Source organism: Trichomycterus rosablanca, chromosome 7 (assembly GCF_030014385.1).
Source record: "Trichomycterus rosablanca isolate fTriRos1 chromosome 7, fTriRos1.hap1, whole genome shotgun sequence".
NCBI classification, from domain to species: Eukaryota; Metazoa; Chordata; class Actinopteri; order Siluriformes; family Trichomycteridae; genus Trichomycterus; species Trichomycterus rosablanca.
In genome coordinates, this window is record NC_085994.1 from 18,206,938 (window position 1) to 18,220,726 (window position 13,789).

A 13,789-nucleotide genomic window follows, 5' to 3' on the forward strand; every position below is an offset into this window, starting at 1 on the left:
TTTCAGTGGTTATTGGATTACATCTTACCTTTCTAGCAATTTCCTTAAGCATACAGTATCAATGTGGGATTTTACACTTACTTTGGCCAGGATACTATTGTTCCAGGTACTTATACATAAAGATACATAATGAACAATTGTTTGTAAGGTATGGGCTTGTATGCTGTATGTAACTATACATGAGACAAATCTTGAATCTTGTACAGATGGTCCAACTAATATTATCTGCTGTCTAAGATCTGTACAAAGCTAATGACTCAGTCTAATGGGTACAGTCAAATTAGCTCTTTATATTGGCTCATAGATCTTCTTGTCAACCATAATCACTAATAATTAATTAGTAAGTGATATAAATTTTATAATTATATATTGCTATATACTTTTTATGTAGCAAATGTTGTTATATGTTAAAAACAGTGAACTTTGAGGCTGCCATAATCATTGCATTTTGTTAAAAGCATGAATTTAAGAATTATTTCAGAATGTCATCAAGTTAGATGTGAGATAAATCAGATTAAAAAAGTATTTATTCTACAGGTGGAGCCATCATGTTTTGGTGGCCTTTTACCCCTCTCATCCCCCTGCTGACCTTCACCGTGCTTCACTGCTGTCCTGCTTTGGGGTCGGTCATCAAGAAGCAGGCTTTTTCTGTGGTGTGGAACATGCCTACTTCAAAATGCCAGCGTCTGTATGGTGTTTCACTGCCTCTGTCGCAGCATGGCATTATACATAATGTGAAACAGAGATTTCTGGGTGAGAATATCAGTCTGTTTTATGAGCGTCGTCTCGGTTTGTATCCCTACATCGGTCCGGATGGCTTGAGGGTCAATGGTGGGCTTCCTCAGCTGGGTGACTTGGATGCTCACCTGGCTGTGATGGATGGGCAAATCCATGCACTTATGCGAAAGCACTTCAGTGGGTTGGCAGTACTAGACTGGGAGAAGTGGCAACCTCTATGGGTCCGCAACTACGGAGACCGAAAGACCTACGGTTTCCTGTCAAGGCTGCTAGTGAGACAGAGACACCCAGAGATGTCTGAGAAAGAAGTGACAAAGTTGGCCATGGCAGAGTTTGAGCAAGCAGCGAAGGCTTACATGGTGGAATCACTACGACTTGGAGTCAAGAACCGTCCCAGAGGACTTTGGGGATTTTATGGATTTCCTGGCTGCTATAATTACCATGGGTCCAGGAAACTGGGTTACACAGGGCAATGCAAACCTAGAACAAAAGCAATGAATGACAGATTGGCGTTTTTATGGCAGCAGTCCACCGCACTCTATCCAAGTGTGTATGTTCCTCAAGCCCTGGCAGGACACCCAAACACACGGCTTATGGTGAGATATCGTGTACTTGAGGCTATGCGAGTGGCAACCCAGCACGCACGTGGGTGTTCCAAAATTCCTGTTCTTCCCTACGCCAGAGTGGCTTTTATACGTACTCTGCACTTCCTAAACCAGGTATACTCACATACTCACATATACTATCATAGGTAGGTAGGTGTTTTAGTCCAAAAAGTGTGTGTATATAACCCACAAGTAATATATACAGTATGATTAGCCATAACCATAACATTAAAACCACCTCCTTGTTTCAACACTCACTGTCCATTTTATCAGCTCTACTTACCATATAGAAGCACTTTGTAGTTCTACAATTACTGACTGTAGTCCATCTATTTCCCTACATACTTTTTTTAGCCTGTTTTCACCCTGTTCTTCAATGCTCAGGACTCTCCAAGGACCACCACAGAGCAGGTGGATGATTCTCAGCACTGCAGTGACACTGACATGGTAGTGGTGTGTGAGTGTGTGTTATGCTGGTATGAGTGGATCAGACACAGCAGCGCTGCTGGAGTTTTTAAATACCATTTCCACTCACTGTCCACTCTATTACACACTCCAACCTAGTTGGTCCACGAGACGATCGCTCATCTATTGCTGCTGTTTGAGTTGGTCATCTTCCAGACCATCAGTGGTCAAAGGGCGCTGCCTACGGGGCGCTGTTGGCTGGATATTTTTTGGTTGGTGAACTATTATCAGTCCAGCAGTGACAGTGAGGTGTTTAAAAACTCCATCAGCATTGCTGTGTCTGATCCACTCATACCAGCACAACACACACTAACACACCACCACCATGTCAGTGTCACTGCAATGCTGATAATGATCCACCACCCAAATAATACCTACTCTGTAGTGGTCCTATGGGGGTCCTGACCATTGAAGAACAGAGTGAAAGGGGGCTAACAAAGCATGCAGAGAGACAGATGGACTACAGTCAGAAAATGCTCCTATATGGTAAGTGGAGCTGATAAAATGGACAGTGAGTGTAGAAACCAGGAGGTGGTTTTAATGTTATGGCTGATGTGCTGAACCTAAAATAAAAGTTGCAGCTGCTCAGCCAAAGCTTAATGCTTTCTTTTAGACTGATCTGGAGAACACACTTGGAGAGATTGCAGCTTTAGGTGCTGCTGGTGTGGTGTTGTGGGGTGACCTAGGGTTTGCCAAGTCCAAGGTCAGTATATCTATTCTTCTACTACTTTTATAGAATTAATTCAGTGTCCTTTAGAGGAACCCTTGTAAGCTTGAGGAACTAAAAACAGTCTGTCTAGAGGGATGGCTCAAACCACTGCTATAAAAAGCTAATTATTTCATATGCCAGACCTCTTTAATTACCAAACAGTTATTGTGTCTAGTGTTCTCCCCTTTAAAAAAATTATTATAAGACCATAAGTAAGTATACAAGGCAAATACATTGTGTATTTGAAGTAAATATGCAGTTTTAGTATACTGTTTACATCTTTTTTTACATTACATTTGTTGTTAATTGTACACTGTTCAGAGGTATATTGTGTCTGAAGCATCTCTTTCTTTGTCTCTGTAGCACCAGTGTGTTCTTCTTCGCGACTACATATCCTCAGTGTTGGGTGTGTATGTGGACGCTTTGCATCAGAAGGTGACGCGCTGCAGTAAGAGTATGTGCAGTGGTCATGGTCGCTGCACTCGACGCGACCCACACTCCAGCCACATGATCCCTCTACTTGAGCATGGAAGTGAACCTGACCATGGTTTAATGTCAAACTTTACATGTATGTGTTATGAAGCATGGAGTGGAAAACGGTGTGAGAAGAACAACATGGCTAAGAAAAGAAGCCAGTGTTAGGAGCACTAATATACTGTATATTCTTTTTTACTACATTAGTTTTGCAATTAATATAATGACAAATATCTATTAGTTTCTACACTTATTATTAAATGTTATGCAGCAGAAAATGTTCTCACTCATTTTTAATACAATCCATATGTACATGTTTTATATGGTAATTTCATATTGATAGGCATGGTCAGTAATAGTTGAACAGTTTTTAATAATCTTAAATCTATGAGGCTTAAATGTCAGTTTATTATGTCCATTGTGCCTGTACCAGTAGGTGTCCAACAATGCTTTATTTTAGGCATCTACAGTAGCCGTTCTCTATACATTGTAAACACAGTGATGGCTTTACATTTTCTTCTGATAATCCACAATTATTCATAATATTTAACAGCACATTCTGGCACACAAAGACTGTCAATGACATAATAGTTTGGAAGAATGAACCATTAAAGTAAAATAGAAGTACTGATGTCTCATCTGCCTGAAATAAGGTCACTGGTTTTAACCAAGAGCTTGAGTTTAGCATATTGGTTTAAATTGTGATGCCAGTTCTCTAGCTGGTTCTTAAGTGCCTTTCAATTATGAAACATCCAAAATAATACAGTGCTTACCCTAAATTATATTTATAAATAAACTCCACATCCCCAAAGTCCATTTTTTGTCTGTAAATGCTTTCTGAATAACAAAAAGCAAACCTAAGTACAAAACCAAAAATCTGGCAGCAGTCAACCATAAAAGCTAGTTGGACAGCTGCATGTACCAGCTGGTGCTGTTAAAACAGATCTGCTTGTCTCGATTCTGACAAGCAATCTTTAACATGCACTCACACGTGTTCAGTTTTTAATGCTTTCATTGGCTAGTATTATACAATACAATAGTATTTGGTGACCGTAATTACTTGCTTTAATTTTTTATGATATTGAATACACCGATCAGCCGTAACATTAAAACCACCTGCTTGTTTCTACTCTCACTGTCCATTTTATTAGCTCCACTTACCATATAGAAGCACTTTGTAGTTCTACAATTACTGACTGTAGTCCATCTGTTTCTCTGCATGCTTTGTTAGCCCCTTTTCATGCTGTTCTTCAATAGTCAGGACCACTACAGAGTAGGTATTATTTGGGTGGTGGATCATTCTCAGCGCTGATGGAGTTTTTAAACACCTCATTGTTACTACTGGACTGAGAATAGTCCACCAGCCAAAAGTGCCCCGTGGGCAGCGTCCTGTGACCACTGATGAAGGTCTCGAAGATGACCAATTCAAATAGCAGCAATAAATTAGATCGTCTCTGACTTTACATCTACAAGGTGGACCAACTAAGTAGGAGTGTCTAATAGAGTGGACAGTGAGTGGACACAGTATTTAAAAACTCCAGCAGTGCTGCTGTGTCTGATCCACTCATACCAGCACAACACACACTAACACACCACCACCATGTCATTGTCACTGCAGTGCTGAGAATCATCCACCATGTAAATAATACCTGCTCTGTGTGGGTCCTGACCATTAAAGAACAGGGTGAAAGCGGGCTAAAAAGGTATGTAGAGAAACAGATGGACTGCAGTCAGTAATTGTAGAACTTCAAAGTGCTTCTATATGGTAGGTAGAGCTGATAAAATGGACAATGAGTGTAGAAACAAGGAGGTGGTTTTAATGTTATGGCTGATCGGTGTATGTGGGCAATATAATGTGGCTCTGTGATCAGTGTCCAGTCTTTGGTGCTGTCAGGTTTAGATGCAGAGCTTGGAGCTGTTTCATTAGGGAGAATATTTCCTCTGTTCCCTCTTGATTTTGCTTCAGTATCTCAGATAGCCGGTGTAGAGCACTGCTCTGTTGGACTACAAAAGAAATACACACAGAAAGATTTAGGAGCCCAGTGGTAAAGTCTGAAATCTATCCAGGACATACTGTAAACCAGAAACTAAAAAATATATTTATAGTGAAGACTTTATAATGGCCAGAACCAAATAGTACTTGAAAAAAAAAGTAAAATATTACATTAACCTATTTATATTCTACTGAAATATTTCCAGTATCCTATTATAGTTGTTAGACCTCAAATGAGCTAAAACAAATATAATAAAAGTAGACACAACACTTGGTGACCATCCTTGTAATGTCCCAGGGCAGTTATTTCTACCTGTACAACACAAGGCTTCTATATGTATAAATCAAATAGATATTTTAATAACATTTTTTGGAATAAAATGGTATTAATATTAACATTTTGACTTATATAACACAAAGCATATACACATATTCTTTACAGTCATTTGTCATTAATATGGAGTCTTAAGAAATTACTACAGTACTGGGTAAGTTTTTATTTAAAGAACTGTAATAATAGCATTTACTAGTAATCACCCATACATTTTTTTATCCAGTGAAATTTTAATATTTTAATATAAAATTATATGTATTTTGGAAAAGGAAATCATTCAAATATCAGGTTTTTTTTTTATAAATAATTTTTAGATATTATGTAAAATAAGTAGCAAAGTGAAAAAGTTGACAGAGTATTAAAAGCAAAGGGGAATGGATTAAACAAACCAAAAAATAGCATGAACTCACCTAAGAAGCTAAAGATGAGAATAAGTGTGAGCAGAATCAGAATAACAGCCATGCAGATTAAAGAGTAGCACCACCTTGAAGAAGTGCATATATTACTGAAATGATTCAAATGGTATATTTTTTCTGGACGTGCAGTTTGACAGACCACCGGTCTGTCTGTCATCTGAATGTGACCATTAATAGTTGGAGGTTGAGGACGTGGTGGTCGAATACCTGAGACAACACAGGCCATTGGTCATAGTTAGGTAAGGTAGGTAATCAACCCATATCCCGTAAACAAATAAGATTCTGTATGATTGACAAAGCTTTCAACCTTGGCACTGAATAACATCAATAGTGTCTGATACCTTTGCTGTGATGTTCCATGTTTGTACGGTGCAGGTCACTAATGGAGTCTACAGAGTGCAGTTCAATCTCAGTCATGTCTTTATCACTGATCCACACAAATGCAGCAGAAGGTGAAGGAGACTTAGTCATCACTCCTACCCAGAGAGACAATTACATGAGTATGTATTTAAAACTGGATCCACACTGGTGTTACCTTAGCATACTGGGCATTATGATCAGTTAAAGTCAAAAGCTTTCATACACTTGAGTTGGACACGTATGTACTGGCAGTCTTCAGATTAAAAAACGCTTATTTTGCCATTCAAATTTGTCTCAAGGATTGTTTAACAAAGAGTTGAATTAATTACACTATTAAGCACTCCCACATCATTCTACCACCAGTATGTTTGACTGTTGGTATATTGTTCTTTGTAAATGGCCTTATTGGGTTTTATATAATAATATAAAACAAAAAGGTCTATTTTAACTTTTTACCTGTTTATTTAGCATCAACAACTTTAGGGTTTTTTAGGGTTTTTCAGCAAATTGGATAGCAGCTGTAACAAATATGCAGTTGTAGAGGATATAACAAAGGTATAAAATTTTTGAACCACTGTATAATGTAGGATTATTTAATTCAGTGAAAAAACTTCAATTGGTAAAAGCTCAAATTCTGGTGGTGCAAGCAATTATTGTAGTGATGTAATTAGAACACCTTTATTTGTCATTTATACACAAGCACATGTACAGTACAATAAAATGCCTTTCTTTGTATCCCAGCTCATTTGGAAGCTGGAGTTAGATCTCAGAGTCAGCCACTATATAGCACCCCTGGAGCAAAGAGGGTTAAGGGCCTTGCTGATGGGCCCTGCAATGGCTACATGGCACAGCTGAGATTTAAACCTATAACCTTTTAATTGATTGGCCAAAGCTCTAACCACTAAGCTAATTTAAGCCTTGGGTCTGATTTTAAATCTTTTTATTAATACTTGCTCAATATTAGAAAATGTGCAGTTCGTGTAGCTTAAGTAGTGGCAATTTTCTATATTCATTTATTTTTAAAGGCTATAATAGTCACACATATACAGTGTATCACAAAAGTGAGTACACCCCTCACATTTCTGCAGATATTTAAGTATATCTTTTCATGGGACAACACTGACAAAATGACACTTTGACACAATGAAAAGTAGTCTGTGTGCAGCTTATATAACAGTGTAAATTTATTCTTCCCTCAAAATAACTCAATATACAGCCATTAATGTCTAAACCACCGGCAACAAAAGTGAGTACAGCCCTTAGTGAAAGTTCCTGAAGTGTCAATATTTTGTGTGGCCACCATTATTTCCCAGAACTGCCTTAACTCTCCTGGGCATGGAGTTCACCAGAGCTTCACAGGTTGCCACTGGAATGCTTTTCCACTCCTCCATGACGACATCACGGAGCTGGCGGATATTCGAGACTTTGCGCTCCTCCACCTTCCGCTTGAGGATGCCCCAAAGATGTTCTATTGGGTTTAGGTCTGGAGACATGCTTGGCCAGTCCATCACCTTTACCCTCAGCCTCTTCAATAAAGCAGTGGTCGTCTTAGAGGTGTGTTTGGGGTCATTATCATGCTGAAACACTGCCCTGCGACCCAGTTTCCGGAGGGAGGGGATCATGCTCTGCTCAGTATTTCACAGTACATATTGGAGTTCATGTGTCCCTCAATGAAATGTAACTCCCCAACACCTGCTGCACTCATGCAGCCCCAGACCATGGCATTCCCACCACCATGCTTGACTGTAGGCATGACACACTTATCTTTGTACTCCTCACCTGATTGCTGCCACACATGCTTGAGACCATCTGAACCAAACAAATTAATCTTGGTCTCATCAGACCATAGGACATGGTTCCAGTAATCCATGTCCTTTGTTGACATGTCTTCAGCAAACTGTTTGCGGGCTTTCTTGTGTAGAGACTTCAGAAGAGGCTTCCTTCTGGGGTGACAGCCATGCAGACCAATTTGATGTAGTGTGCGGCGTATGGTCTGAGCACTGACAGGCTGACCCCCCACCTTTTCAATCTCTGCAGCAATGCTGACAGCACTCCTGCGCCTATCTTTCAAAGACAGCAGTTGGATGTGACGCTGAGCACGTGCACTCAGCTTCTTTGGACGACCAACGCGAGGTCTGTTCTGAGTGGACCCTGCTCTTTTAAAACGCTGGATGATCTTGGCCACTGTGCTGCAGCTCAGTTTCAGGGTGTTGGCAATCTTCTTGTAGCCTTGGCCATCTTCATGTAGCGCAACAATTCGTCTTTTAAGATCCTCAGAGAGTTCTTTGCCATGAGGTGCCATGTTGGAACTTTCAGTGACCAGTATGAGAGAGTGTGAGAGCTGTACTACTAAATTGAACACACCTGCTCCCTATGCACACCTGAGACCTAGTAACACTAACAAATCACATGACATTTTGGAGGGAAAATGACAAGCAGTGCTCAATTTGGACATTTAGGGGTGTAGTCTCTTAGGGGTGTACTCACTTTTGTTGCCGGTGGTTTAGACATTAATGGCTGTATATTGAGTTATTTTGAGGGAAGAATAAATTTACACTGTTATATAAGCTGCACACAGACTACTTTTCATTGTGTCAAAGTGTCATTTTGTCAGTGTTGTCCCATGAAAAGATATACTTAAATATCTGCAGAAATGTGAGGGGTGTACTCACTTTTGTGATACACTGTAGGTCTAGTTAAACAAACCATGTTAATTGAAGGTAATCTCAATAATTATATAGCACATATAATGTAGTAAGAGTAATACACATTTTGTAATTTCATCTGCACTTTGACACTTTTTAAAATAAAGGCACAAAAAGTAAATGTGAGTTGGAAAGCACTTGATACTATTTTTATGATGTTAACATTCTAAAAACTACAACTACACTAAATAAAAAAGTTTAACACTCTGAAGCTGTCACTTCTTAATTTGATAAAACACGGGACAAAGAAAGCATTATGTAAAGAGCTTCATAAACATGGTTTTACATATTTAAGTCACATTCAGTTTGGCTGAAGGTCTACAAAATTATTATTAACTGTATAAATAACATCATCAAACTATGTAAAACAGTCCCTACCTTCAGAGTGCATCCTTAGTAAGCTGTACAAAAAAGTCTAGCTGGAAGACGTGACCCGTTTCTAGATAAGGAGCCTTGTAAGTCCAGTTTGACATTAGAAATGTCATGACTACATGGCACCTTATAAAATCTAGACCAGTTTTTTAAGTTGTATTATTCTGTTATAAGAGAATAGAGTACAGTTTTGAAAATAATGTAACAACCTGCCCAGTTTTCTGCTTTTGCCTTATCACCAAAACAAGCAGTCTGTGTGGGCAGTCCAGCATTCCCACACCCAAAATAGCTGCACTAGCAGCGGCTGTGTGACAGATATTAATAGATTCTGGGCCAAACCATAATACAATTATAATAGAAATTAAATAGATAACCAATGTACAGTGACCAACAGGGCTTATGTAAAGTGTAATACAAGATTTTGTGTAAATAAAGCATGACCCTTGAGTTTGAAGCTGGCATTTGTAATTTGTAAGTTCTATGTAAAAATATTAAGATAAAAAACAGTAGCCAACTCAACAGGCACAGTGATTCAGCTAGTAGTAGAGTTGGTGCTGTACATCAACATGGGTCCTGGGGACCTGGGTTTTATCATCACCTCCAGTAACTGTGTGTTATTTATGAACATAAAGAGACTGCTATGAAAATGTATGGATAAAATAGGATATAGAACAACACTGTCCAAAAAGTTTATATTTAGTGAAATGCTGTTTTGAAAAGATGACCAGCTGTAACTCCTTATTTGTTATGCAACACTTCACACAGGTCAGCACTTGGGTCAGGCTGTTAGTAGTACAGGCATTTATGAGTGTCCTCGGGGGGCACTGCTTTCACAGTGGGGGAATTAGCTCAAATGGTAGAGCGCTCGCTTAGCATGCGAGAGGTAGCGGGATCGATGCCCGCATTCTCCAATGTGCTTTTGATTACACGACGAGAATACAAATAAAAGTACTTGAAAACTTACAATATAAAGCAGAACAAACAGTGACGTCGGTGTTAGTGTAATGTTGACGCTGATTAAAATTTTTTTTTTTAATTAATTAATAATATAAATTTAACTAATTAATTTAATTACAAAAAACAATACTGTAATACATTAATTATTTTTAATAATTCATTAAAATATTTTGTTTTAATCTTTTTTTTCATAGTATATAGATTGTTATTAAAGCTGGGATAAAAATAATCCTAAAAATTATCTTAAAAAGTATACATGAGATAAAACACTTATGTTCCTCTGTTTTATAATGCATCAACGCTCAGTTCAGATTGGAAACGCTTGGGTCAGCACTAGTTTTCTTGGGGGGCACCTTTGATGCAGTGTGGGAATTAGCTCAAATGGTAGTGCGCTCGCTTAGCATGCGAGTGGTAGCGGGATCCATGCCCGCATTCTCCACAGAAGTTTTGATCGCATAACGAGAAAACAAATAAAGGTGCTTGAACACTTGTCTTACAATATAAAGCAGAACAAACACTGAAGTCGGTGTCAGTGTAACTTTGACGTTGATGTTTAAAAAATATATTTGTAATTAATTATTAATATATATTTAATAAATTAATCATGTATTTAAACAAGGTAATTAATAATATAATACAGTAATTATTTTTAATGATTAATTCAAAATATTTTTGTTTTAATCTGTTTCCATTGTATTTAGATTGTTATTAAAGCTGGGACAAAATCATCTTGAAAATAATCTTTAGAAGTATACAACTGAAACACTTTGTTGTCCAACTGTCCCAGTCCAACTGTCCCAGGGGAATTAGCTCAAATGGTAGAGCGCTCGCTTAGCATGCGAGAGGTAGCGGGATCGATGCCCGCATTCTCCAAAATACTTTTGAAACAAATGAAAGTGCCTGAACACTTGTCTTGCAATATAAAGCAGAACAAACACTGACGTCTGTGTCAGTCTAACGTTGACACAGATGATTAAATTTTTTTTTATTAATTATTGATAGAAATAAAATTATTTAATAATGTAATTAAAATTGTAATGAATAATATAATATATTAATCATTTTTAATGATTAATTGTTTTAATCTGTTTCCATAGTATTCAGATTGTTATAATAAGCTGGAATAAAAATCTTATAGTATACATGAGTTGAAACACTTTCATTAAAGCAATTAGCCACGAGAGACCGTGCGTTACTGTGATTTTTTCCCCGTGCTAAAATCATAGCAGTAACGCACGGTCTCGAGTGGCTTATTGCTTTTATAAAACGGCGGTCAACATAAAATACAATAAATACAACAATGTTTAATTCATAAATGTATTTATTGTGTATAATAATAATAACAGGCATCCGTCAGTCTCGGGAGACTATGGAGTTGTGCACTGTTAAATTTTGCAGCATCGGTTGTGGCTTGTCAGTCCTATACGAGAATGACAGTCTCTTCCACATCTTGCGCAGATGAAGCTTGATGCTGGTCTCTCAACTGCACTTAGCGCTTTCCTCTTCTGGTGTTGTACCTCTGTCTTTTGGGCTATTTTCTCTTCAAACTTGGAGAGACCCTTCTGCACTGTATGCTTCCAGGATGATCGCTCAGTGGCCAGGGCTTCCCACATGTTGAGGTTGATGTCCAGGGCTTTCAGGTCTCTTTTACAGACATCCTTGTAGCGTAGCTGAGGCCTGCCCGTGGGACGCTTTCCTTCGTCCAGCTCTCCATACAAGAGGTCTCTAGGAATGCACCCCTCGTCCATCCGGACAATGTGTCCAAGCCAACGCAGCCGTCGTTGTTTCAGTAGGGTGAACATGCTGTGGGTGCCAGCCCTCTCGAGGACTGTGGTATTGGGCACCCTGTCCTGCCAGGTGATGTTGAAGATGCGGCGAAGGCAGCGCATGTGAAAGGTGTTGAGCTTCTGTTCTTGTCTGGCTCGTAGAGTCCAAGTTTCGCTGCCATACAGGAGTGTGCTCACTACACATGCTCTGTAGACTTGGACCTTTGTGTGTTCTGTCAGCTTTCTGTTGTTCCACACTCTCTTTACCAGTCTGGACATAGTCGTAGAGGCCTTGCCAATGCGCTTGTTCAGCTCACTGTCAAGAGAAAGAGAGTCTGAGATTGTCGACCCTAGGTACACAAAGTCACGGACCACTTCCAGTTCATGTTCTGATATGCAGATGTTAGGTGGAAGGTCCACACCTTGTCCCATGACCTGAGTTTTCTTTAAGCTGATTGTAAGCCCAAAGTCGCAGCAAGCCTCCCTGATTAGTTAGTGGTGATTGCTGCATCGTCTGCAAAAAGGAAGTCACACAGGCAATTCAACTGCACCTTAGACAACGCCCTCGGTCTGGAGAGCTTGAACAGCTTTCCATCTGCTCTGGTGCGAAGGTAGATGCCTTCAGTGGAGGACCCGAAGGCGTGCTTTAGCAGGATGGAAAAGAAGATTCCAAATAGGGTGGGGGCGAGGACACACCCCTGCTTCACTCCACTTTGGATGTCAAATGCTCTTGAAGTAGAACCATCATAGACCACTGTGCCCTTCATGTTTTTGTGGAAGGACCTTATGATGCTGAGGAGCCTTGGAGGACAACCAATCTTTGGGAGGATTTTGAAGAGACCGTCCCTGCTGACATGGTCAAAAGCCTTTGTGAGGTCGATGAAAGCGATGTAGAGGGGCTGTCTTTGTTCCCTGCATTTCTCCTGCAGCTGTCTCAAATATATTGTGTATAAACTTACAATAAAGCATTCTTCCACGACGCCAGGTAGTTCGATTAACAGTGTTGCTAGGCAACATGAGGGCGAAAATAACATAAACTTTTTCTTTTCAGTGGCGTATTAATATGGAATGATGTGAGGTGGTCCTAGGTGTGCGTTTATCGGGGATTTTACAACGGCTTCGAACGCGGCTCAGCCAATCAGATTTTAGGACCGGAACTATCCGTTTTATAACCTCCGTTTTATAATGCTGTCTGAAAATAGTCTAATAAATTAAAGCAATAAGCCACTCGAGACCGTGCGTTATTGCGATTTTATCACGGGGAGGGATGTTTTTGGCATGACGCGAAGCGGCGGTCAACATTAAATATAATAAAATACAACAATGTTCAATTCATAAATGTATTTATTTACAAAAAACACTTACAAGCATTCTTCCGCCACATAATGTAGTCCGTTAACAGTGTGCCATGTTGCTAGGCACGATTACAGTATTACAGTGGCGTATTAATATGGAATGATGTGAGGTGGTTATAGGTGTGCGTATACGGGCATTTTACAACGCATTCGAACGCGGCTCAGCCAATCAGATTTTAGGTCCGGAACTATCCGTTTTATTATTAAGAATTATTGGATATTATGATCGCTGTTTAATAGGGGAATTAGCTCAAATGGTAAAGCGCTCGCTTAGCATGCGAGAGCATTAAAGAAGTGTGTAAGTGGCTTATTAATAGCTTACAAAACTTTGCATTATAAAGTTAAACAAACGCCAATGCATGTATTAGCCAGGAACTGTTACTCAGATAACAAAAGATTTTAATCAGCTGTTTCAAATGGCTTATTGGTTACATGGTTGCCATAGCTGCCACATCACGTGTCGCTATGGGGAATTAGCTCAAATGGTAGAGCGCTCGCTTAGCATGCGAGAGGTAGCGGGATCGATGCCCGCATTCTCCA

General features: G+C 39.4%; 2 protein-coding genes and 3 non-coding genes across 5 annotated transcripts; 4 read left to right on the forward strand and 1 right to left on the reverse strand.

Annotated features, from left to right (window-relative positions):
• The first annotated feature begins 548 nt into the window (after positions 1-548).
• Positions 549-3,259, forward strand: hyal3 (hyaluronidase 3). Its single transcript, XM_062998752.1, has 3 exons — positions 549-1,457; positions 2,422-2,511; positions 2,881-3,259. The coding sequence occupies exons 1-3, from the start codon at positions 549-551 to the stop codon at positions 3,157-3,159; spliced, it is 1,278 nt and encodes a 425-aa protein (XP_062854822.1). The 3' UTR covers positions 3,160-3,259.
• A 1,524-nt stretch (positions 3,260-4,783) lies between these two features.
• Positions 4,784-9,237, reverse strand: si:dkey-20d21.12 (uncharacterized protein LOC556245 homolog). The gene is made up of 4 exons (XM_062998459.1): positions 9,178-9,237; positions 6,076-6,210; positions 5,729-5,941; positions 4,784-4,995 (listed from the first exon to the last, which is right to left on the reverse strand). The coding sequence occupies exons 1-4, from the start codon at positions 9,188-9,190 to the stop codon at positions 4,859-4,861; spliced, it is 498 nt and encodes a 165-aa protein (XP_062854529.1). The 5' UTR covers positions 9,191-9,237; the 3' UTR covers positions 4,784-4,858.
• A 772-nt stretch (positions 9,238-10,009) lies between these two features.
• On the forward strand, positions 10,010-10,082 carry trnaa-agc (transfer RNA alanine (anticodon AGC)). Its single transcript has one exon. It is a non-coding gene; the product is annotated as a tRNA-Ala (tRNA).
• Positions 10,083-10,928: 846 nt separating this feature from the next.
• trnaa-agc (transfer RNA alanine (anticodon AGC)) lies at positions 10,929-11,001 on the forward strand. Its single transcript has one exon. It is a non-coding gene; the product is annotated as a tRNA-Ala (tRNA).
• A 2,715-nt stretch (positions 11,002-13,716) lies between these two features.
• Positions 13,717-13,789, forward strand: trnaa-agc (transfer RNA alanine (anticodon AGC)). Its single transcript has one exon. It is a non-coding gene; the product is annotated as a tRNA-Ala (tRNA).

Excerpts from the sequence above, each read along its gene's own strand:
- si:dkey-20d21.12 (XM_062998459.1), bottom strand. Across the intron at positions 5,942-6,075 it reads CATGGAACATCACAGCAAAG|GTATTCGACCACCACGTCCT; the intron begins GTATCAGACACT and ends GTGTTGTCTCAG. Across the intron at positions 4,996-5,728 it reads TCTCATCTTTAGCTTCTTAG|TCCAACAGAGCAGTGCTCTA; the intron begins GTGAGTTCATGC and ends TTTCTTTTGTAG.
- hyal3 (XM_062998752.1), top strand. The coding sequence starts at position 549 with ATGTTTTGGTGGCCTTTTACCCCTCTCATCCCCCTGCTGACCTTCACC. Across the intron at positions 1,458-2,421 it reads CTCTGCACTTCCTAAACCAG|ACTGATCTGGAGAACACACT; the intron begins GTATACTCACAT and ends GCTTTCTTTTAG. Across the intron at positions 2,512-2,880 it reads TAGGGTTTGCCAAGTCCAAG|CACCAGTGTGTTCTTCTTCG; the intron begins GTCAGTATATCT and ends TTGTCTCTGTAG.